The 26,489-nt window shown below is 40.8% G+C and overlaps 1 protein-coding gene across 1 annotated transcript in view; it reads right to left on the bottom strand.

The window, feature by feature from the left end:
- The window catches only part of LMO7 (LIM domain 7), a 152,099-nt gene that overhangs the window by 43,394 nt on the left and 82,216 nt on the right, over positions 1-26,489 (bottom strand). Inside the window, exons 5-7 of the mRNA XM_018565316.1 lie at positions 14,567-14,597; positions 11,257-11,370; positions 5,695-5,887 (exon numbers count right to left, since the gene is read on the bottom strand). Of these exons, the coding sequence (XP_018420818.1) occupies positions 5,695-5,887; positions 11,257-11,370; positions 14,567-14,597 (338 nt within the window). The remainder of the gene's footprint in view (positions 1-5,694; positions 5,888-11,256; positions 11,371-14,566; positions 14,598-26,489) is intronic.

Genomic DNA, 26,489 nt, shown 5'->3' with positions numbered 1-26,489 from the left:
TAGGGTGGGGGGGGGATTGGTAACCATTCAACTAAAATAGGGCATATTAACAGTATATTTTAAGCAAAACAGTTGCAGATTTTTGAAAGAGATGTGAAAAGGAGCATTAATGGCTAGAAACTTAATGTGCATTTATAGGTTTTTTTTTTTGTATTGCTGTATGTGCCCATTCTGCGAAGATGTAGCCCCTCTATTTATACTGGAGGCCAACATCCCCATAACTGAAAGTGAGGGAAAAGCCAACATTTTGTGTTGTCACAGGAACAACTGATAAGGACTCATTTGGATGGCAACTAGATAACGAGAGCTTTTTTTTTTAATTCAGAGAGATTTGCTCTAACCTCCTGCCGTTTCTCCAAGACAGAAAGAAAAGGAAAAGCTCTCCGGGGGAAAGAAAAAAAAAAAACCAAAAAGGTTTTAACAATGCCCTACTCTACCAAAAACTAAAACCAATGGCTTTAGACTTCGTTTACATTAGGCCTGCAACCGACTAAATCGATAATAATCAATTATGAGAATAGTTGTAAACTATTCTCAAGATGGATTAGTTGGTTGGATCCCCTAGCTCTCTCCTCCATGCTGGGAGGAGGGCCTAACAAGCAGTGGGTGGGTGCAATAGCCAGCCTGCCGAAGCAATTTGAAGTGGTCAATAGCAGGCTGGCTATTGCCCCAGCCCACTACCTGCTGCATTTGCATTCAGCCGCCGTCTGCGGAATCTTGCCACTGGCAGCTGCCATTCCCTGGCTGAAGCTATTCAAGGCATTTCAGCCTGACAAAATCTGCTGTGGGAGGTGTGTTGCAGTGCTATTCATTTCAATGGCACCCCAAACGCGCCTCCCACCCACAGTGTAATCGCCCACACTGGAAAGTACGGTACCGCAATGCCGTGCGTTCCAGTGCGATTGCATAAAATTTTGCATGCAGTATTATTTTTCCGTAAACCGTTTTGTATGCAACTGCATTTGTGTATTTAGTTTTAAATTAGGGATGCTATTTACATTTTTTTTATCCGAGGAATCGATAAGGAATCGATTATAAAAAATTATCATTAGTTGCAGCCCTACTTTAGAGAACTATGGGGTTAAGGCTTTTCCCCATAGTTCTCCTTAGGGTAACGGGAGGACACAAACTAGCGTCCTCCCGTCACCCTAGGCTCAGTATACCGCAAGCTATAGCTCGCGGTATACTGAGACGCCGCAGTATACCGCGAGCTGCTGCTCGCGGTATACTGAGGCGCCGCAGCTGATGTGGATCCCGACAATTATGCCGGGATCCGCCCAGCTGCGTGACCGACAGGTGGCTCTGCCTATCTAGAGGCAGAGCCAGCTGTACCCTCCCCCATCCGTTCCGCCAGTCAGCGCTGGCGGATCGGAGCGGGAAGGGGGGAATCCAGCCCCTCCCCTGTCACGGCAGAGAGCTGTGACAGGATCGAGAGGTGAGCGAACGCCGGTATGTGTTCGCTCACCTCCCGATCTACTGAGCCGACCTGCAACAGTCTAATGGTCACAGGTCGGCTAGAACTATGAGGTGAGTGAAAAGCACTCACCTCATAGTTCTCCTTTAAATATTAGATTTTTAAAAGGAATGTTTTATATTTAACGGACAAATAAATATTTCCTCCTAAACATAAAAAGTGGATCTAGCATCAGATATATTTTTTTATGTTCACATGTATGCCATAGAGTAAAGCCCACCACACACGTCACAATTTGATTCTTCAATCTCAGTTTGAATGTATACAGATTGATTGAATAGATTAGGCTGGTCCTCATATTACACAGTTTTAGTAAATCTAAAGTTGATTGTATAGAGACTGTATGGTCAGATTGTAATGTGTGTGGTGACCCTTCGTGTAACACAGGTACTTACTGCCCTTTACAGAGATCGCAGTACTCATGCGACTATGCCTATTGCTTTCCCATCAGGATTGCACCATATTTTATCCAGCATCGGGGGCAGCATATCTGGACCGCATGCTGGCTGAGACAATCATGTCAATCCAGGTGACTGTGCAGTTCTTGGCTGTTTACACAAATGCCTTACAAAGATCTGCCCCCTTCTGCAGCCTCTCACCTTGTGACTTGCTACAAAATTACAATATTGCACTGGTGAAGGGAAGACAGGGGAAATGATTTCCTCTGCTTACAGCAGACTGACATCTCGGCCCAGACAAAAAGTCACCAGCTGGATCTCAAGGACGTCTTTTTTTATTAATAAGGGAGGTGCAGCTTATAAACTGTTGCCCTATATTGTGAAATGTGGCAAATGTATACATGTAGACATGTACAGTTACTGAAAGTCCATGCAAGGCACACTGTCACCAGTAATACGAAATACAATGGGCCGCCTATTCAAGCATATAGTGACCATTGAAGAATATTTTAGTATACAGTCATAGAAGCTGCTTTACATTTACAATTATCTATCAATTTACCTATTTTTGGACTGTTTGCATAGATATGTATCAATCTAATGTAAGGAGAACCACAAAAACTAGAAAGGTCAACAACTGTTATTTCATCGATACTACCGTGTTTCCCCGAAAATAAGACACTGTCTTATATTTTTTGGGGCTCAAAAAAACACACCAGGTCTTATTTTCGGGGTAGGTCTTATTTTTTTTTTTATGCACAACACTTCAATCCACACTTATTTATGTATAACAGTCTACATGTATTCAAGTACAAAAATATTGTGATCAGGGCAATCAGGGGTGCCGTACCTTTCCAAGAGCAATTTGATAACCAATCGCTGGCCAGAATGAGCGAAGCACGCTTTCACTATCGATTCCTCACAGGCGGAGTGCATTTGGTATCACTCCGCCTGTGACAGGAGGCGGCGCCATAGAGGAGGCATCGGCTTATGCAACTCTGCTTCCTCTAGCGCTGGCTTCGTTGGCACCGCTGATTCTCTCCTGCCTCTTCCGCAATATAGGTCTTATATTTTAGCACTTCCCAAAAATAGTACTAGGTCTTATTTTTGGGGTAGGTCTTATTTTCGGGGAAACAGGGTAGTACTTGCTTTTTAAAGAATTACGGACTCATTTTAGATGTACATCTGCAGTATTTTTAAACCCTGCTATGATCAATTATACTTTTGCCACAGCCCTAATATCAAGTAGTTTTTTTCATTAAAGTTCACACCTAGTGGCTTTATGGTAGAAACTCACTCCTCTCAATGTCCCACATCGTCTACAGGGAACTACAGGTACAGGATAGACTATCTGTTTTTCTGGTCTCCACCTGAGGAACCCTACCCAAGGCATATTGGCTGGTATAAACATAAAAGAAGGTTGCTGTGCTTGTGGACCTCTTGCTTTAAGGATTAATCGGCCTGTGGGCCAGGCTTAGATCTTTTGTTAAAAATAGGGGGTGTATGGCATACTTGGTAGAACTATATACATTTTTAATAACCCAAAAAAGGATTTACAGACTAAGAGAACCAATTAATGAAGGTGGGTCAAATGAGATGCTAGAGATTTCATAAATCGCTTCTCTGTAGTCATGGTCTTTGTATTGCTGACTTTTTTCACTAACAAAAACAGATGGATGATGGAAATGCATGAGCACAGAACGTCACAAAAAGTAAAAGAAAGACATTCTGCAATGTTAAACTGCCAAGTCTGATCTATTTAAAAAATACACACAAAAGATGAATAGCACTATGCAGGTTACTCATTCAACAGCAGTGGCCTGTATACACAATAGGATATTAAGCAAAAGAGTGCTGGCTGAAAAAAAAAAAACAAAGGCCTGAAACTCCTTTTAAAACATCTCGATGAACCATGAAAACTATACTGTGATCTAGTCTCAAGTCATTTTATTGCCTCAAATACACCAAAAGGAAAACATGTATATAAAAAAAAAGGTGTGTGCAAATATAGAACACCACAACGTACAACAAAGTAATGCTGGAACCAGAAGACTAGATCATTTACCTGTGGATCTTTCTATAGGAAAATTTCATACAGCAAAGGGTCTTTCCTTGTGGTTACAAAAATATGTGGAATCTTCAAGCAGGAATACAAAGTTCTTTTGCCCACTGATCAAAGACATTTGCCCATATCTAGGTTTGCTCATTTCTAGCCTCAGGTTTCACTTCACACTAGAATCAAGCTTGAACTCTACTGGTTAACAAGGTTTTTGCAAGCAAGCAGCATGCAATATGCGAAGCAAAAAAAAAATTGATAGATAGGTATAGGATAGATAGATAGGATAGATAGATAGGATAGATAGATAGGATAGATAGGATAGATAGGATAGATAGATTAGATAGATAGGATAGATAGGATAGATAAGATAGATAGGATGTATTTATTTCCTTTCCTCCTAATTTTTTTTTTTTTTTCCACAGAAGAACAAGGACTACCTTTACCTAAACCAGGGTTAGGCAAACTCTGCCCCTCCATCTGTAGTGAACCTACAAAGCCCATCATGCATCTGTGTCTAGCAGTCGTGCCTGTGACTGCCAGAGTCATGAATGAGATTTGTAGTTTCACCACCGCTAGAGGACCAAAGTTACCCCTGATCTAAACGAACGCTAAACCACAATCACCCCCAGCCCTCCTGAGCCAAACTGCACTAATTTCCCTAAAGCTTGGCATGCACCTACAGATTATATGCAGATTTTCTATGGTCAGATGGAAAAAGTACAACAGATTCCACCATCTACGCTAAACTGTGTGGATGGAGAAGTCTCCTGCTGGGCCAAGTATCAGTATCTTGCTAGTTGGCTCCGCTGGCTCTCAAATTACCTGAACAATGCCTGCATCCAATCAGATGGGCCAACTAGCAAGATACTGAAGCTTGGCCAAGATGGAGATTCCTTATAGAAAATCTATAGGTGTATGGCCAGCATTAACTTAAAGCTGGGCTCCAAGCAAACAGCTTACTACACAGATACAATACAAATAGCTGTTTTACCAGCCACAAGATTTGTACTTCTGTCCATCCAATCCTGATATTTACTCCGCAACACAATCCTCCTTGCCAAGAGAGAAGGACTGATTTTTCACAGCAGTTTCACTTTCACTTACATGTCCCCTCTCACCCAACCCTGTGACTGGTCAGTAGAAGCAGCACATTGATGACCTCAACTCTCAATCACATCTTATTGGCGCCTAGTGCTACCTCTTCCTCCCCTTTCTGAGTTTTGCATTTAAAAAAATCAATGTAAGGATGTGTTGATAATTACAGCAATGCATTAGTGCGCGTCTTTTAAGTACATCTGCCTGGAGTTACGCTTTAACCCACCATAGATTTGAATGGGGACCAAATATCAGGACTTAAGATCCTTGATATACAACCCTATATAACTACTTGGGACCAGTGATAAAGCATATTCCCTCAGAAAGCAGGTAAACACTTGTGTGCCACAGCTGTCATACAGAGGTACAATTACCACATAGGGTAGAGTGGGGGGTTAGGGCAGTTTATATGAATTAGAGGCAGGTCTAAAAGGAAACAGGGATTGAAGTGAAGGAAATATGTTAAAAGTGCAATGGCACTGGGAGGCCTAGGAATGGAATTTATTATTATTGGCTGTACTTTTATATTGTGATTTGCAGCTCACTAAACTGATTTCCTCCTGTTTTATCAGTGTCTTCTCTTTAACCAATATCAAAGCAAAGCAAGAACATTTTACATATAAAAAAGGAAATAAAGAAAATCTTTGTGATAACTGTTGAGAACATACCCTCACTGCTTCCTTTAAGGGTTGTATCTGAAGAAAAGCTAGTGTAAGACCTGGAACCCAAGGAGTCCAAGCTATCCCAGGAGTCGTCCCTCTTATGAGCAGAATCAACGCTTTCTCCTTTTTCGCTGTACCACAAATCACCACAGCCGCTGTCTCTACCGCTTCTCTTCAAACCGCTGGATTCTTCTAGAGCCTGAAAATGATGGTACAATTATAAGTGATGCCAAGTAAGAATGGGTGAACAGATGAATTTCTTCACTACCAGCAGTGTTTGTAAACCTTAACTACAAAACTTGGGGACTACATTCCTTTGTCTTTCACGATTCCCATATATGCAGCTTTAATTTAGATTAGTGCAAGGCTCAGTAAATACCTCTTGATTCTGCAACTCCCCTTGTGTAGGAAGCTCTCTGACCACATTGAGCACAGAAGCAGATCATATATAAATAATAACAGACTATACATTGCCAACAGTAGTCCTTTTTTATTACATCATGCACAGTTCTATTTATAAAGTTTCCCTTATGCTTACATTCTGAATAAAATTCAAATCTTTGATACTTAGCTGCATCTGACCTGCTCCCCCAAGCCTCCTAAAAAATGGTAAGAGTGCACTGTGCTTGGGACCTATTACTGAACCTGTTTGTTTCTCAGTAGAGAAACAAACAGATTGCTTAGGTCCATTGGCAAGAGCTTCTCTTTAATTTGGACAAACTAGAGGAGAAGTGGGGATGTTGTTAGGACAAAGATCAGGTTCCAGTAACAAATGACAGATTGTGTTATGTATGCGAGAGCTTATATTTTGACCAGAAGTATGGTCTACAGCTTTGTTCCCCAACCACCAACTCGAGGGCCCCATGCTGCCCTTTGGTGCTCGATATGTGAACCTTGGACACAGGCAGAAAGCAGTGGGTGTAGGAGTACTAGGTTGTAATAGGGGTGATCTCCAACAGTCTCAAGTAGCATGTTTTCAACTACACGTATAGTGCATCCAGTGTCTCCAACCATTTACTGAAGGAAACCCATATGCCTGACAGTTCTCGGTAGCACTACATACGGATTATATCATGGCAGGGGCCACAGCTCATGCCCACTATACCTCTTAAGTTGATCCATCTGTAAAAAAAATAAGTCAAGGCAACTGAACTTGCTGTATTTTTCTTGAAAACGTTCCACTAGTCATCCAACCAGCTTTCTCAATTCGAATGTCCACTGAAAATACAGCAAGTCCAGTTGCCTTGACTTATTCTACAGATGTACCATGACCTGGATGATTGAGAACCTTCACAGACATATCTTAAGTTGATAGCCTTTAGTCTGGAGTGTTCATGTTTTATCTGCCTGCTAATGCCTTCAAGGCGTGAACTTATTTATTCATAAAAATGGTTTTCACTTATTTGTCTGCTCTACTTTATTACAATCTGACACTTCAGTTTTAGAGAACATTAAACCAGTAATATCAGGCTCAGCTATAAAGATCTTACAGTCAGATGACACTGCCAGAGCTAAATTCACACACACTCTATAAAAGGACTTCTGGGCTGTGGGAGAAAATCCCTACAAAATGAGAAAAAAAACATTCATACAAAAACCATGCAGACTGTGCCCTATGCATTATTTTGAACCTTGGACAAGTATTTAAAATTCTTGAGCATGATACATTTTTTTGCTGCAATATTTGATCATATACCTATCAAATGGAAAAGAGTGTGTAACCGATTAGGAATGCGTATATACGCAGTCATTAGCAAGCAAATTACTCAACCTTTAGACAGGTGGTTTCTAAATACACCAGAAAGTTTCGCAAACTGCAACTGCCACACCTACAGCAAACCTAGTCTGTTTTTAATTGCTATTCATTTCATTATTTTGGATACATAACATAAAAGGTAGGTTACATTGCACATTCCTGACAAATGACAGTGAAAAATAGTTCCTAAAGCCGATTCACTTAAAAGGGGCAAATCTATGCATAGAATAGTTATGTGTAAACTATGTTTTACCTCAATATTCTATTAGCGCAATCATAGCTGGTTTTATATACAATAGATTTTCAGCTATAAGGCTTTCAATTAGACTATCATATTTCTTAAAGTGACTCAATCTCTGCGTCAATGAGAAGGAAAAAAAAGGGATTAGCAGAAGGGGCATACAAGTTTTGGTTAGTATCAGAGCTTCACAACTTTCTTCCATCCCTACACACATCGCCATTGGTTCATTACTGTGATGGGCTGCCTCACTGGCCAACAGTAATGTGTGGAAGGGGCAAGCAAACTCTCATTACATTGAACTGCTGGGGTTTGAGAAGAACTGCCTGTCATTACAGTGCAAAGGGGACAATAAAAGCTGCTGCATGTATGGCCAAGCACTTCATAGCCGTAAGCAGCTTTATTTATATTTATTCATATTCATTTTTTTTTTCTACTCTAATGTGCACATATGCATCAAAAATATTTAGGTAAAAACAGGACAACGAAAAGCCAGAGACAGACTGCAATGAAAATATTAAAGGGAATGTACAGTACATCAAGAACTGTACTTTGATACTAGCAGGTATGGCCGCTCCCTTCTCACCTTGCACCTCATGGCAGCTTGTAAAACATATTTTATGTTCCAACGCCTTCAAAACACAGAAGCTTAATGTATAATATGAGGTGCAGCTTGTGATTTAAAGGGACATTAACCCAATTCTTTAATTTTCATGCATTACAGAAAGGCTTTCTGTATATCCTTGGTGGGGTTATGTCAGCAGTTTTAAGACAGTAATTCTTCTATTATTGTTACCCTTTTGGAAGAAACAGTTGCCCATGTGTAAGAATTTGCAGACTCACTTTAACGTGGCTCATCTCTTTCCAAATTGCAAATGCTATGATCTACAGTGCAAATGGATTTAGAAGAGGGTAAAGGGGAGAGATTGCTAAACCACTTTCTATAGCTGTTTGTTGTACATAAACTGAACTGTCAATTACAGTGGATATAAAAAGTCTACACACCCCTGTAAAAATACCAAGTTTCTGAGATGTTAAAAAAAAAAAATCAGACCAAGATAAATCACTTCAGAATTGTTTCCACCTTTAATGTGACCTATAATCTACATCATTTAATTAAAAAAAACAATTAAAATAATGTGGCTGCATAGGTGTAAACACCCTCTTATAATTAGGGATGTGCCTGTGTTCAGAATTAACCAATCACAAGTGGAGAAAATATGGAACAGTGACTTTACTAAGAACAGGACATTGCTCATTAAATTGATGAAAAAACAAGAAACTCCTACCCCAAAAGACTGAATGTGGTCATAAAATCAACAGGTGCTTCAACAAAGTATTAGTTTAGGTCAGGGGTCTCAAACTCAATTCCCTCGTGGGCCACTCGACAAAATGTTTTCTCCCATGGGGGTCGCTCGCCAAATTTCAAACTTTAAAGAACTATGAGGTGAGTGATTTTCACTCAGCTTCATAGTTCGAGCAGACATGTGACAATGAAACTGTCATACATCGGCTCAATAGATTGAGAAGTGAGCGAACGCATACCGTCGCTCGGTCACTTCTCTACCCTGTCCCTGCAGAGAGCCGTGACTGTCGGTCACGGCTCCCTGCAGGTATCCCCCCTCAGATCCTCCAGCGCTGACTAGAGGAACGAACAGGGGAGGGGGCGGGTACAGCTGGCTCTGCCTCTAGATAGGCAGAGGCAGCTGTCACTCACGCAGCTGGGGGGGTCGACAGTAATGTCGGGATCCATCCCGGCAGCGGCGGTCTCAGCATACCACGAGCTGTAGCTCCCTGTATACACTGAGCTTTGGGTCATGGGAGGACGCTAGTTTATGTCCTCCCGTGGAGAACTATGGGGAAAAGCACTTACCACATAGTTCTCCTTTAAAATAAAATGTAACTATATGCGATATGGTACTACGGACCCCAATACACACAATAAGGCCCCATTCATATCTGTAGGTTTAGGTTTCCTGCGTCAGAAACTTGTGTTTTCCTGCAGCAGGAATCCCTAATCTGATGTTTACACGCAGCCGCTGTCACCCATTCAAGTTAATGATCAGGTGATAGCAGTTGCATGTAAATGTCTGCACACTGCATGTAATTATATGTGATATTATAACATGCGGTTAGAAAACACTCTCCCTGGATATACAATCATTGCACCCATGGAGAGCGATTGGTAACTTCTGTCACCTGATCATTAACTTGAATAGGCGACAGCTGCTGCTTTTAAACGCCAGATTAGGGATTTCTGATGCAGGAAATGCATGTTCCTGATGCAGGAATCCATAATTGCACCTAAAGATACAGGTGTGAATGGAGCCTAATACACTTATACCCACCCCCCCACCTAATCTAATCAATCCTTTCGGCCAGTGTTTAGCAAAGACTACGGCCGAAAGGATCCGAGTGCCGGCACAGAAGCAGCTATGCGGTCTGCATCAGACAGAGATGCAGACAGTGTAGCTGCTCCCGCAAGTCTGGTACGCGGTCCGTGACCGTGTACCAGACTTGTGAGCGGGCTGCAGGCCACATAGTACCGGCTCGCGGGCCGGTACTTTGAGACCACTGGTTTTGGGTGTGCTTATTTATGCAACCACATTATTGTAAGTGAATTTGTATTTTTCCCACACTTAAAGATTTCAGTTTGTTTTTAATTGAATTTCACAAATTAAAAGGCCATATAAAGAGGTAGAACATTTCGGAAGTGATTTATCTTTTTTTTTTTTACATCTCAAAAAAATGTAATTTTTACAGGGATGTGCAGACTTGTTATATCCACTAACAGCTAAAATATTTCAAGGGGTACAAGCCATGAACACGGCGGCGCTTTGCAGCTATATTCTGAGATCTAAGTCTCCTACCATACAATCTCTTCAGAAAAAATAGCTATTATGTTAGCCCAATGATGAAGATGGCACACATATTGCACATTTTACAGACATCCCATAACAAAATGGATGAGCCCCATGTCCATGTGATGAAAAAAAGAGGAGCCTATGGCATTGTACCATATTATACGGTTAACAACTAGTTCGTGTACTTTGAAGTAGACGTCCAGCTAAGTATTTTTTTTTTATTTAGTTTTGGATAGAGTGGGGAAGGGTATGTCACCCTGTCAGGTTTTTACTGCTCTCTGGGGTCTGTTAGAGATCTCACAGTGACAACTTTTTACCACAGAGTAAGTGATGGGAACCCACCAACAACACAACAAATTAAATTGCACTAGTAAAATCTACTTTAATAGATTGTGTCCCTTTTGCAGATTTTCCCTCACTTCCTCTCAAACAGTTGTCAGGACAGGAAGTGAGCTCCAGATAGCAGTAGAAACCAAAACAAGAGTTCTAAACCTTCTCCACTTTAACAAAAACTAGAAATGACATTTTTGGCTTAATAGACCCTTTGTTATCCTTCTTTTTCACAGTTATGGTGTGCATCAGATCACAAGATTACTCCTTTAGGAATATGCAGAGGTGTCACGCCACATATTAAGTAATGTAGTAATTGTTTGGGAACAGCCAGAAGAAATTTGTGTTGTATAGCATGAAAAACATTGTTATTTTCTTACTTTAGTCAGCGTTTGTCCTAGTAATCCTTCAAATGCCTTCACGTTAAGTTGTGGACCATTATAATACAATAAACTTTGTGCTTTTCTCCCAAGCCAGTATATAGTGATCAATACCTAGGGGGGGGGGGAAAGTTATTAGAAGCAATCCAAATATAAAAGATAAGTAAGCTTTTGTGTTATATTAACAGGCGCACAGAGTAATTTGGAAAGAGAAAGCCAGAAGGTAACCTGCCCTGAGATATGAAACTGCACATAGCACTCATGGTGAAGGGAATTCAGTAAATGCATAATCTCTGTACGGCAAACAAGGAAAACAACTGTCCTCGTCTATAAGCCAACATGTCTACACATTTGGTTAAGGGGTCTGTGCTGGAATGGACTTCATTACAGTTAAAATGTCTAGTCATTTCGTCACATCAGATCCCAAAGCAGTGGGGTCCACAAAGAAAAATTTTAGTACTATTGCTACCCTCCATCACTTGCAGGGAAACGGCAAGTAGGGTAATGCTTGCATATGACAACAGGTTCACTTTAACACTTCCTATATTAGTGCATACTCAGTGGTAAAATTACACAGTCAGGTCAAAAAAGACACACATCCAGCGTGTTCAACCTATAAAGATGAGGGAAAAAAAAGAAAAACCAGAACTCTATGCCCACAGTTACCCACTGTTGATCAAATCTTTTACTTAAGTTGAACCCCTTTCACAAGTTTTATATGGAGACCCACTTTCATGATGTACATGATAGATTAGCATCTTTTTTTTCCTTTAGCAGCCCCTATATCATATTTTGTTATTGGAAGGAAACACATTTTTTATATATTAGGGGAGGATTAAAACAGCTGTTCTTTTTTTGGTGCAACCAGAGTCTCATTAGGGAGAATTCCCTTTCTGTCAAGCAGATGAAACAGGAAGGGAGAAGATATCTTTCCAATATGAGGGACCTCCCTCTTAAGCTTACCATACACCTTACAATCTGATTGTACAATTTCCTTCAGATCTACCAACAGCAATGTATTGCAAGGGCCTGTGACTGGATGCAGATTGATTGTATAGACTACATAGGTGCTCATATTGCATAGTTTCGGTAGGATTTAAAGTTATTGTACAAAGATTGTATGGTCAGATTGTAAGGTGTGAGGCGAGCATAAGTTGTCACTAAAACAACTACTCCTGTTTTGGCGGTAACACAAAATGTTGGATTCACAATAAAAAACCTAAAATGGTTCTAATCCCTCACCTCTCTATCCAGGTCTCAAAACTGCAGAACTGCAATTATAGATCTTAAAACCTCTTTAAGAGCCAATTCACACAAGCTGCTGCGCTAAACTCTGGTGCGGATGTGCCAATCCCAGCACATCACACTGTGTACTTTGTTTTTGGTAGAACTTTACTGAAATGTCACAAATGACATTTCATTCTGATCTATGGGCACATCTGGGAGTGTGTCTGTCAGTATGTCGTACTTTTTTCCAGCGCACACCACCACGTTCCTATGGCAATGCAGTGGTGTGAATCAAGCACGTCTGTGACAAGGCAAATTGACTTGTCTTGCGTTGGGGCTGTGCTGGAAACAACTGCCACTGCAGCTTCAAGGCATATGGTGTGAATCGGCCCTAATAATTTGTACATGAAAAGAGCAGAGGTATAGGGTATCTGCAAGGCATGTGCTCAGCTGTGGCAAACATTTTGTGCATGCAGCCTGGTACAAGTGCCAAGTGTTAATAAGGAACTAGAAATGTGACAGGCCGTCCACACATGCACGAACTTCAAAGACTCATTACTTTCTAGTGTTATTTGCCATCAACTGACATGCATGCTAAGCTGCATGCTCCGAATGTTACTAGAATAAAGTGCACCGTGGGCTTGAAGCCTGCATGGTGAGGGAGGGGGAAAGGGCATGGGGGACAGGGCTGTTTAAAAAAAACTACACTTGTTCTTTAAACACACCGCTACAAGAAAGCAAGCTCTATGGATATTTGGGTTTCATTAAAAATAAAAGGTAAACATCCAATACCACCGAAAAGTTGTAAAAGCTAAATCCGGGGGAATACTTTTTTTTGTAATTAGATTTGAATAGAGTGAGAGTGTTAAAAATAGAAGATGTGTGAGATTTTATACTGCTGTTTCTATCATCCTGTACCAGTGCAACCTGTTCCCTTTGTTTACCTGATGTCACAAAAACAGAAAATGATGGGAAATTGCTTTATGGGGTTGCAGGTACCAACAACTTAAAATTATAAATCTTGCCTCTGCTATCCAACATTTAAAACAAAGGTGTGGCTCAGGTAGACTTTAAATGCTTCAAAACTATAGTGCTGCTCTCATGAGAAACCCGATCCACTCTTCAGTGATACAAATGTCAATGTATTTGTATTTAATAAGATGGGTTTAATAATGTTATCATTGCTTTAAGCTCATTAGTCTAAGCCTGTATAAGGTTTAGAAAGGATTTAAAAAAGTTGTAATTACAGCAAATGTTATAATAAATTGGAACTGGAGACTGCATGAGGCTTTATATTATAAAGTGTTGCTCGATTTTGCACCAGGGCCTCTGGCTTCGTTAAATTTCTACATTAGATTCTGATATTTGGAAATATTTTGAGAATATAGGTAAAAATGACAAACTAACATTAACTGCTACAAGAATGAATGTATTCTGAATGCTAAATATAGCATGCAGCATACCACGAGGACTTTTTTCTATGCACTGTTAGGTTTAGGTGGAGAAAAGGGAACTCCTGTAGTGTTTGCTTTATGATGGATGGATGGACATACCAACTCTTTACAAATTTGGACTGCTGTCAACAAACCAGAGATCTTTCTCCCAAACATGTCAGCGGTATAAAGCCATCAAGGCTCTTACCATCCTAGAGTCCCCCTGGATACGTCTGCTGTAGTACACCCCTGTTATTTGTTGACAGTTTAACACCCAAAGTATATATATGTACAACCAATGGAAAATGTGCCACACGAAATGTCCCATCCTCTCTCACTATTTACTAGAGAGAGTCACGTCTTTCAAAAAGTAAAGAAAGCAGCAAAAAGTGGGTTGAAAACACAAAAAAGTTCATTATGTAATTTACCAGAATTTCCAATGACAAAAGCTGTGTCAGGCAAACAATCCAAGTTAGAGTATACTGGTGGCGAGTAACTCTTAAGGCCTGGCTAGTAGCTCAGGACTTGAAATTTTGAGCCCTGGTATAATGTACCAATGAACTTTATAACACGAAGACATACATCCACTACACAGAAACTGCACACTATTTCATGCAACAATGAAATCCAGAGAATACATTGATACTTACATTTTTTAATCTTCTTTCTGTCTCTTCCTGCCTGAAAGAAGATTAAAAGGGAATAACATGAGCACACAGCTATCATAAACCATGCAATTGTGCAAAGAAATAACACTTTAGAACCCTGACGCTAATGAGCGATTACCAAGGACCAGCACACCCTGATCCTGACATGCCCAATCAAGTGGGAACATTGAATAATACCACCCAACAGTTATTGTACAGTATTTTCCCACAATTCAACCAGAAAGATGAATAGGCTATTTAAATGTAAGGGAGCAGCATTTGTGTCATGTGGATTTGGATAGCAATATTTCTGCAATCTACATAGGGTACAGCTATAAACCTTTAATATACAGGTAGGCATGACCCGACTTGTTGCATAAGAGATTTATAGGACATAAGTCAGAGAAAAAAAAAGCCTTAAAGTGACATTAAAGTCAAATGTACCCACCCCCACTGCTGCTATAAGGACTTACCTTAAGTGATGCCTCTTGATCTGAACATCATCTTTCTTCCAGTTTTCAGCAATCTCTCCAGCGCTGGTGCCGGTCTCTGATACAGAGCGGACCGCAGTCTTTACCTGTCCCACGGAGTCTGTCCATTGTGCACCCTCACGGTTGTGTGCATTGACTTATAGCGTCTCTCCTCTCCCTGCCAATAATCTCCATTGCGCATGAGCCCGCACACATCCTCCCGCACGGCCGCTCATGAAGCTGGATTCTGCAGCCAGGAGTGAGTGGCGGAGACACAGGTAAGTTTTTACCTATTTGGTAGCTTTTTAATTAAATGTGTATGCATATAAAGTATCTACTGCTTGCTAACAGTAAATATATGTAAAAAAAAATAAAAAAAAAATATAGGCTTGCGGGCACAGTTACCGCGCTCGTGAGCGAGCGCGATACGCTCACGAGCCGGGGGAGGGGCAAGACGTCTCAAGACGCCCTCCCGCCCCTACAAGACTCCCGTCCGGCCGTCTACCAACGCCTGCGGACGGGAGGTGGTTAAAAACATTACAAACATTACATGAAAACGTGGTACAATAAAAAGGTATTTTCAAGGCTGAAAAGCAGTTCCCAGACCGAATGGCAAGCGCCAACCCAAACACAATAATACATGAGTAATAATGAATCTGTAAAGTTTGGTAATGCTAAACAACCAGATTTCCCTTTACTGCAGCTAAATCAAATGTCACCATCAGATTCTGACACGTGCAGAGAAACCTAACGCAGGTAGAATAGGGATTTATGCATGTTGTGTATATCTCAAACATGCCTCTAAGTAAAATGAATGGCATTATGCATAAGGACAGGAGTGGGAACAGTAAGCATGGAAAGTAACAAGATCAGAGGACAAAAGCAAATGCTAATGTACACATCAGGAGGGATAAACAAGTGTCTGTTTTTAACAGACTGCTTCCACCATCTGCAAAAACCTAGGCATTAAATAAATGTCAGTCATTTACGAACAGAAACCAAAAACAAGCTCAGTCATGAAGGGGTTAACCTGATTGCCATGATGTATTCCAAATGTCACTGACCACACAGAATAGGGCCAGCTAAGAAATGCAAGGTACATTAAGGGCAGTCAAAGGCTCAAAGCAGCAAAGTGGATTTTCACTCTAGAAATTGTCTTTTAGCACTCCTCTCACCCCTTTTTTTTATTACTTAGGCCCCACCCCATGCCAACATTCTTGCTAGCCCAAAATGACGTGCCAGACAGATAGGCCAGAGGATGAGCATGGATGGCAGCATCTCATTGGGGGGAGGGGGGAGGGGAGGCGTTATTTAGGCAAGATGCTGGAAGAAAAAAAAACACAGACTGCTCATAAAGTTGAGTAGATGGCGATGCAGGACTTGCATTTGCTGTGGTGGTGGATTTCAGCAGGACAATGCTGGATTTGCTGGGCAGGCAAGTATGTTTTCTTACCTGCAGAACAAGTATGAGGGGGTGAAGTTCCTCTTTAAATGTGTGATAAGGTGACGTTAAGGGCTTTAGACTATTCCCAGAAGCCAGTTATAAAACCATTTCATAACATCACAAAACGTCATTAGTGAACACGCCTAGGACAATAAACAGTTGTAATGCAAGACAAAAACACACGCAACTAACATCTCAGAGGGAAACCATGTTGTCTGAGCTGAGTAGAGCTGTTTTTTCTACCTTTTGTGTATTTGCTGCTGTAATATAAGGTAATAATGCATTTACTGGCCTTACCCAGACATACTAGTCTGATGCATCAGTTTACATGACACAAGAAGCTGTGGAGGACCATATGGGGCTTATGGAGTCTCGGCATTAGCTTAGTTTAGTACCCACATCCCATATTAGCTAAAAAAGATAAACAAGCTAAACAACCTCAGTGAATCCACCTCTCAAGCCTATACATATATATTTATTATAGACTTGGTGGATTCTTTATGGCCTCCTGAAGGAGTGTGGAGAGGCCACAGACAACACGTTTTAAAAGGATCGAGGTTCAGCTCTTTCGAAGATGAGAGGCATTAAAATTGTTGGAATTAAATCATATATACTCCGCTGCAGAGAGCCCATGAGGAGAGCATCAGAGGGGGCCACAGGGGACCAAAGGGAGAAGGAATCTCCACAGGCCTCAAGCTTCCAAACAATAGATATCAGGAAAATGGGAGTCTCAATCACATCCAAGTACTCAAATGTTGCAGCGCCTTTTCCTCCAAAACTTAGAATAATTAACCAAGTGGCAAAATCTATATTCAGTGCCACTAGAGAGCAATTAGAGCACATTCACAGATCCATAGATTCCCATTTATTCGCACAGCAATTGACCCTAATCATGCATCTATTTCTAGGTTTAGAACCCACCATTCAGTCATAAAGTGCTATAGTGTAAGAAGTATCTTGTTTAGGTCACAAAACAGTCAGTCAATGTATGTAATAAGAATCTCCACTTTGTGGATTACAAAAATCTACCCCACTTTCTCCCTGGCTGTGACTCTAGCTAGGGAGACAAAGGGGATACATTTTTTTTTTTTGTTATTATACATACACGCTGCCTCCATTGACTTGCATTGCGTCTCTGCTCATCTCCTGGGCGAAGATCTGACTTGTGCTCGCCCCAAGATCCTTTGCGGATCAAGAATCTTCAGATGTTTGGACAGGAGCGTGCGGCAGAGACACAGGAAAGTTTTAACCCTTTTGAAAAGTTTATTTAAATGTTTTTGCATATATCTATCTACTGCTTGCTAGTTTTGCTTTTACTTACAATTATTGTTTTTTCCACTTTCTTATTCTCTTGGGCATTAGTAATGTAATGTGCCCAAGCATTGCATCCTGGGAAGGCGACATCAGCAGTGCATTGCTGGGAAATTTCATCTGTAATCTCATGAGATCTCAGGGAAAGGTATTTTCCTCCCCTGAGATGTGCATGGTCACATGTCCTAGTCACATGTTCCAGAATTCCAGGAAGTCTGTACATATACACACACACGTATGGGTAAAGGCCCTCTTTAAAATGATGTACAAGATAACCTATGCACATATAGTGTACCAACTACTTGGTGGCCCGTCTGACTTGTTGAGATCACTTCGATAAGATTAAAATCATGGTTTTATCCAGTAAATTATTGCAGGACCATTTATTAAATATACTTTAGGGCAAATGGTAGGATCTAATCCAATTTTCAACATTTTCCTAAACACAGGCATTACAAAGTACTTCATTTAAATGTGGATTGACTTCACTTGGTGTCTCCATTCCTCCGGAAAACAGCACTGTAGCTCACGTCAACAATTTCTAATAGCCACAATACTGTTCCTTCTAGCCAACAAACAGTACAGAGACAATAGAGAATTTAGGTAACTGTATACAGAACAGGATTACTGCAAATAACCACCGAGTAATATAAGCCTACTTTTAGGTCTGATATTTGAGAAGATCAAAACAATGAAGAGACCAGGTTCCCTATGGCTGGCTTACAAATGGCATGAGAAATATTTCTGAATAACTAAAGTAAGAAAGGTTGTCTTGAAATACTGCTGGTATAACAAAATTCCATAGAATTGTAACACTACACAAAGGCAGATCTTTAGAATCTGTCCAATATACGGTAATCATAAAAGAATGCCAACCTTGGCCCTGAAATTTAATAGAAAGGCATTTTTTTTTTTACCAAGACGAACTAGTCAATATTCTCCACTTTGTTCCTAAAACATTGCAACCTCAACTCAGTCTCATGAGGGAGAATTACAAAGTCCTGAGCCTGCTCATTCCTGGTTCAATCCCTGCAGCCTTAAACATGGATGCTTATAACTAATCTTAATTGGTGAACATCAGACTTCCAATGAATGGAGCTAGCCATACACAACGCGAATACCACCAATTTCTCGTGAATTGGCCAAAATTTGATCCATGGGTTACCTCGCCAGCACCACCCAGCTAGATGATTTCAAAAACGAAGGAGCCAAGCGGAAGATTGTCAGCCAGTCACTTCATGTTTTCGGATGCAGTCGCTGTTCAGCTATTCAGAAAGCCATGGATGAAGGTGACTGACTGAATATACTAGCTGGCACTGCAGATTGGTCCATCCATTTTATTTAGCATGGATGTTAGAAATCACATGATTTCTCTTATTCAGGCCACAGAGAGATCTACACATGTATGTCTAGCCTACGAAACGATTGTTGACTTAGAATGAAAATTTGGAGTATGCTCATTTGGCCAGCTTTAGCAGAATCTACATAATTATTTAGAGGATAATGCACCCCTTACAGTAGATTAAAAGTCTTTTCTTAAACAATGAATTATAGGATAGTATAACTAAAAATACATAAGACTGAGTGCTTTTATACAGGTCATGGAACTCAGAGTGAATTTCTCATGCCTTATTACAGAAGCAGATCTATTAACCCCTGGTAGCACATTCCACTATCTCCTGTACCCACCCTTTTCCGATCTCTGATCCCTCTAACAGCGTTTCCAATTAAATTTCCCATTGATTTCAAGTGCCCCCCTCCTTAGTCATTAAAAAAACACTCCTGATTTCGTCAACCAAGCCAAAGGGCACCATGGGGTTAGGAGCCTGAACAGTATTTACCTCCTGGTCCTAGGGTGCTGAATAAATCTTGCCATCTAACACCACAAGGCTCCAAAATTAATATGCTCACCTGGTGATCAATTAATTTGTAGGACCAATTTTTAACTATGTAATAGACAGGCATGGGTGGCAGAGTTGCATTCTTACATGGGGATGTCAAATACATAACACTATTATCTGCACTGAACACTCATTATGACAACAGGGACTACATAAAATGGCCAAGATAGTGTTGCGTATTAACATGTTGAGGAACAGTTTAATTCACAAATAAGAAAATGCTTGGAGAGAGGTTAGTATTGTTTGTGGTTAATATGTCAGTCTAGAACAGCATGTATTAAAGCAAAGTCCCTTGCTGGGAGAATGGAATGTGTTATGGGTTGTTTCACAGCTTGTTTCCATGCGACACATTCCAGCACTGGACACTGAAACAATTGCCAACAAGATGCAGGTCACAAAGCCAAGGCCAGTCTGTTTAGGGTTCCACACAGTAATGAACATGGGTCTTAAAAAAAAAACAAAAAAAAAAACTACCATATACAAAAGATAAAATCAATGCAAACAATGTTTGCTCAGCAACACTTATAAGCTGAAAAAAATATGTAATTACTGCTACAGGGGAGTTCTGCAAATCTTCACCATCTGAATTTCTTTTGGGCATTGTTGCCATCTGACACTTCTAGATGTGTCGATAGTGCGTTTGTCTAGATCAGCGGTTCTCAACGTGGGGGTCGAATGACTATCTGCCGGGGGTCGCCTCGCGGCCCCGGGAAAGGTCTGCTCCGCGTTTTTTTTCTTTTTCTGACATCGGAGCATCGTAACTCAGACATCGTAAATCAGAGAAAAAAAAAAAAAAAAAACTTTCTCCCCGAGCAGGTTCGCTATGCTCGATCGAGCATAGCAAACCTTTCTCTGCTTTTTTTTTTCTGACATCGGGCCGCAGGCCGTAATCAGTGAGAGAAAACAATAATAAACCCATAGGATCACACAGCTAGATTCCTATTGGCTATTGCACTTTGCAATAGCCAATAGCAAACTAGCTATTGAGCCCGCCCTCTGCTGCTGCCAATTAGCAGAGGGGGACCTGAAATCCAGTCCAGTTCTTATGATAACACTCCTATGGTGGTTTATTTTTCTATTCTGACAGCGTACATATCTGCTCAGGTAGGCCTGCACTCTCTAACCCCCCCTCCACGGTGCTGCTTTAATGTATTGCTGGGGTAGTGGGATTTGTAGTCCTCTCTAGACTCTAGTACATTGTGCTGTACCATCAGCTATAGAGGACTACAAATCCCAGCAATACATTATACACTGTATATTTGTTGTATTCCTCTGTAACTGGCGTTATTCTGAGTTGCGCCGTATAATCATTATACAGCACACTGCAGAATACCAGCAGCTTTAGAGGAAAACAAATCCCAGCAATAATAAATTATACGGCACAATGGAGAATAACGCCAGCTACAGAGGACTACAAATGCCAGCAATAGTACATTATGGTATAATGTACTATTGCTGCGAGTTCCTGTATTCCTCTGTAGCTAGCGTTATTCTGCGTTGCGCCGTATAATTTATTATTGCTGGGATTTGTAGGCCTTTTAAAGCTGCTGGTATTCTGCAGTGTGCTGTATAATGATTATACGGCGCAACGCAGAATAACAGCAGCTATATAGGACTACAAATCCGAGCAATACATTATACGGCGCAATGGAGAATACCAGCAGCTACAGAGGACTACAAATCCCAGCAATAGTACCAGATAGTATAATGTATTATTGCTGCGATTCTCTGTATTTCTCTGTAGCTGGCGTTATTCTGCGTTGAAAATACTTTTACTGTTAGGGGTTGCCACAACTTGGGCAATTTTTACAAAGGGTCGCGGCACTAGAAAGGTTGAGAACCGCTGAAATAGAGGATTTGTTGTCTCCTTTAAGCAGTGGTTCTCAAACTGTGGGTCGCTGTGTCCTCCTCAGCCCTCTCCTAGCTCAGCAGTGTCAGTTCCCCTGCCACGCCGCCAGATGTCGCTGCAGCAGCCACGTCATCCCTAAATTTTACCATTGGGGGTCACCACAACTTGGCAAATGTTACCAAGGGGTCCCCGGCCCTAGAAAGGTTGAGAACCACTGGTCTAGATGCTGTGGTTCGTCCTGCCAACCACAATGTCCAAGAGCATTGCGGTGGACTGACTGTGCACAAGTCTTCACTTCAAACTATCTGTACCTAGTGCAGATTTTTATACACTTTACTGTGCAAGTATATATTAAATGCTTTTACACTTTGGTTTTAATAAAAGGTGTAAAGTTTATGCGATGAACCAATGGGACCCCTGACAAGTTACACTAGACACTATTGTATTAAGACTGGCCTTGTTGCTCCCAGATTTGACTAGGGGTGCAGCAGACTTTCCATGATATCCTTTGGGAGCTTCCACTTGGGAGTCTCGCATGTGATATTAACTTTAATTAGATGGCTGGGGTTACTCTTGAAGTTACCATCTCTCAATCTTCCACACTCCCGGGCGTAGTGAACCTTTGGTTCCTGAAAATGCATAGAGATACTACTGTAGTCCCATCATAATTGTGAAATGTGGGTAATTTTAAATATATTGATAATTTGTTTATTAATTATTGTAAAGTCATAATGTTTTTCTTTTTCTACAAATATTTAGGGATGATGATACATCCCCTAAGTGGGGGAATCCATGTATAATGAATAAATGTTTTAGAGTACAAAGCTGCTTCTTTAGCCAGCTAGTGACAAGATCATTTTAACCTTTTGCCGTCCGCCCGTTGTAAAAAAACAGACGGACGGCACTGCTGCATTGGCGGGTTGCCGTCGCCAGACAGCATTTTTTTCCTCCTAGCGGGCACGCACGGGCAGAAAAGACCCGACCATTGCACACACCCGTTACCGGGTGTTTCACATATAGGCGATCAGCAGCTACATAGCCAGCCGATCGTCTATATGTGCTCGTTCGCGTTAGTTTCCCCCGACCCCTCACCTTGAATCCCGGGATCCACTGCCCCATCTTGAATCCCGGGATCCACTGCCCCATCTTGAATCCCGGGACCGGCTCGGAGGGCGTCAGGAGGAAGAGGACGGGAGACCAGCTCCTTGCTGATCTCCGTCCGGGCTGTGAATGCAGAAGTGATGTGTATTACATCACTTCCGCATTCACCTGTCAGTCATCTGGCTGCTATAGCCAGAGAGAAGAAGCTGATGAAGCAGATCTCTGCTTCATCAGCTTCTTTTGGGGTCCACAGGTGACATTAGGGGTCCTAGAGACCCCTAATGTCTCCATAAAGAGGACCTGTCAGTGTGCCTTTGCTATTATATAGGGGGATTGTTATCCCCCTATATAATAGCAATAACAATAAGTGCAAAAAAATAAATACAAATAAAAAATAATAAGTCACATATAAAAAAAGTAAAATAAAATAAGTCACATAAAAAAGGGGGAAAAAATTGTTTTATCATTTAATATAGGGGAAACTACTTTTTTTTTTAAAATTTCGGTAATTTTTCCTTAATATAGTAAAAAAATAAAACCCCCAGTGGTGAATAAATACCACCAAAAGAAAGCTCTATCTGTCCCCAAAAAAGGGTATAAAATTCATTTCAGTACAGCGCTGCATGACGGAATAAATGTCAGTCAAAGTACCACAGCGCTGAATACTGAAAAATGGCCTGGATGGGAAGGGGGTTTAACACCGCGGATGTCAACTGGTTAAGCAGAGTGGCAGGAAGACTCCTTAAAGGATGTCTGCCAAAGGACTCCAATGGAGCTCTTTCTTTTAACGCTACAGGGTATAAAAGAACCAGAACACCTATTCCCATTGTCAAAAGTATACCAAATAAGGAAGTACGATCCTAATTAGAAAATACTTCCTTATAATTGCAGCAATGTCACAAGGGACTGAAATGTATCTTATGAAAATGGATGTAAATGGCATTATTAAACTACACTGGCAGTACAAAAAATGATCAATCCAGGACAAAAGTGATGACGAGTCCACACCAATCTCAGTTTTTTTGTTAATTCCCAGGGTGCTCCAGTCCTCTCCCATAGCCCAAAACCATACCAGTAAACTAATCTGTGCCTGTCCAAGGTGGTCTTATGTGTTTGTAAAAGGTGCAAATGAAACTTTACACTGATATGAATAATTCAAACTACTCAATAAAGTGCTTGCTAATATGTTGGCTCACAAATACCAGACAAATACTGTTCAGACATATGGCATCTGTAATAGGTCTATCCCTTCTTGTATGGCAAATACTTGGGATTGCGAGTATCATTCTATGACTTTACTTGCTTTTATGCTTTTCATTCAAAGCAGAAAGAGACATATTTGCAGGTTATCCTTTAAGAGTATGGTTCATGATGTGCTTATATTCATCAGCTCACAGTGACACGAAGTCATTTTAAAATATATGCCACAGTGTACATGCTGTACTTAGAAACAAAAGTGACAACCAGTGGACAGCATCACAATATGATTACATTGCCAAAACAATAATTTACAATTAAGTACCATTTTTTAAAACAGATCTTTATTTAAAACTGCTTTAGCTTTTAATTTTCAGAAAAATAAATGCACTGGAAAATAAACCCACACAATTTCATTCAGCAGCTAGAAAAAAATAAAAAGACACTAGGCAAGTCCTTTATGAACATTGAACAAAAAGTTTAAAAATAGAGCAATGCTTCCATGAAACATTCTTTCCTTTACAGTACTAAAACATACACCTTTTAATGCCAGAAAAATACGTCAGAAGATTAGAGTTAGAAGGCTTAACCAAGCATACTTGTGGCCAAAATGAAATTTACTGTATCCTAATTATCAGCCTACAGGAAACACAAAACAGTAATGCCAGGCCATGAAAATATGCCAACTCAAGGCTTCCTTCTGATGAAAGAACACAGTTTGTGAGGCGAAAAGAACTTCGTATTTACTTTGACCCCTTTCCAAAAAATACTCTCACTGAACCATGACATGATTTTGCACTTTGCAATAACATAGGACATAAAACTTGATTTAAAACAGTTTACATCATAAACAGAAAGCCTCTCCCTGGCCAATTATATTGAGCTAACCCTTACTAAGTACTTGCAAATGTAGCATTAAATCAGTGGCAAATATTTAAAGTGTATCTGAAGCTCAAACTAGTTTTTAGTTTTGGATGCATACAGAAGGCAGGTTTTTTTTGCAGTCTGTGTTCCCATAAGATTTATTCTATTTGTCACAGTGATCATTGTAACTGGGATAGAAAGTGAGGGGAAATCCAACATTTGGAATTGCCACTGCAACAGGAGTAGAGGGACAATCTTCAAATGGGGGCATTTGTTGCTGTGACAACTAAAAGGCAATATCCCTTATTGGAGAGATTTTTCTCTTACTTTCTTTTAAATTTTTACCTCTACAACCAATAATTTATATCTGAGCTCTGTAAACAGTAAAACACATCCCATAAATACACCTTTATGTACATCACAGAGGGAAAGCAAAATGAGAAGTTTGTTTTCCTGTTACCAAATGTCAGTATAGGGACCCCAAAAGATGAGCATTATGAAAAACAGAACTCTGGTACCATCCAACCACATCCAATTTGCATTAAAAAAAAAAACTCCTTTTCTTCATCCTGAACTGAGCAGCACACACAATACCCTGTAGCTGCCACTTAGTCCAGGAGTATTATGAGCCCAAACTGTGTGATGTCACTGCCCTAAAGGGTGCATCTGACTCCCTCTCCCACAGGATAATGGGCTGGATGACTCTGGCCATCATTCAACCCAGAAGACAAGAGGCCACGAACTTTTGAGAGGACTTCTGTAAGTGGTAGTACCAGAGGAGGTGACTTTCAAAAGTATCCCCCCCCCCTTCCCCGGCATTTTTCCTATTTCGTTGCATTACCACCTGGAATTAAAACTGATTTTTGGGGGGTTTGTATCATTTGACATACACAACATGCCTATCAATATTTTTTTTTATTGCGATACAAACAAGAAATGGGGCAAAAAATGTTTTAAACGTAAGCATGCCTAACTATTCAAACCGCAACTTGGCATATATAGCCACTTGGATTTTTGCCCATTCTTCAAGGCAAAACTGCTCCAGCTCCTTCAAGTTGGATGGGTTTCACTGTGTACAGCAATTTTTCATGTCACAGATTCAACCACTCGAGTGTTGCTCTAGCAGTATAGTTGGCCAATAAAAAAACATCCCCACAGGATAATGCTGCGATCACCATGCTTCACTGTGGGAATGGTGCTCTTAGGTGATGAGAAGTCTTGGGTTTGCGCCAGACAGGTTTTCCATGAAGGCCAAAAAGCTGGATTTTCGGTTCATCTGACAGGAGTACTTTCTTTCATATGTGTGAGTGTCCCACATGCCTTTTGGTGAACAGCAAATGCGTCTACTTATTTTTTTTTTTCTTTAAGCAATGTTTTTTTCTGTTCCATGAAGGACAGCTCTGCGAGTCTATGGCTTAAAGTGGTCCTATGAACAGATATTTCAATCTCTGGTGTGGAGCTTTGCAGCTCCCTCAGGGTTATCTTTGGTCTCTTCATTGCCTCTCTGATAAATGCCCTCCTTGCCTGGTCCGTGAGTTTTGGTGAGCAGCCCTCTCTTGCCAGGTTTGTTATAGTGCCATATTCTTTCCATTTTTTGATGAATTTAATGGTGCTCCGTGGGATGTTCAGAGTTTTATATATTTGTTTTTTAGAACCCAACACTTATCAGTACTTCTCCTCAACTTTATCCCTGACCTGTTTGGTCGCCATGGTGCTGCTTGCTTGATGGTGCCCCTTGCACAGTGGTGTTGGGAGACTCTGGGACCTTTCAGAACATGTGTGTGTGTGT

This window comes from Nanorana parkeri, unplaced genomic scaffold (genome assembly GCF_000935625.1).
Source record: "Nanorana parkeri isolate BGI_ZX_2015 unplaced genomic scaffold, ASM93562v1 scaffold833, whole genome shotgun sequence".
Lineage (NCBI taxonomy): Eukaryota > Metazoa > Chordata > Amphibia > Anura > Dicroglossidae > Nanorana > Nanorana parkeri.
This window is presented reverse-complemented; position numbering and strand designations above follow the sequence as displayed.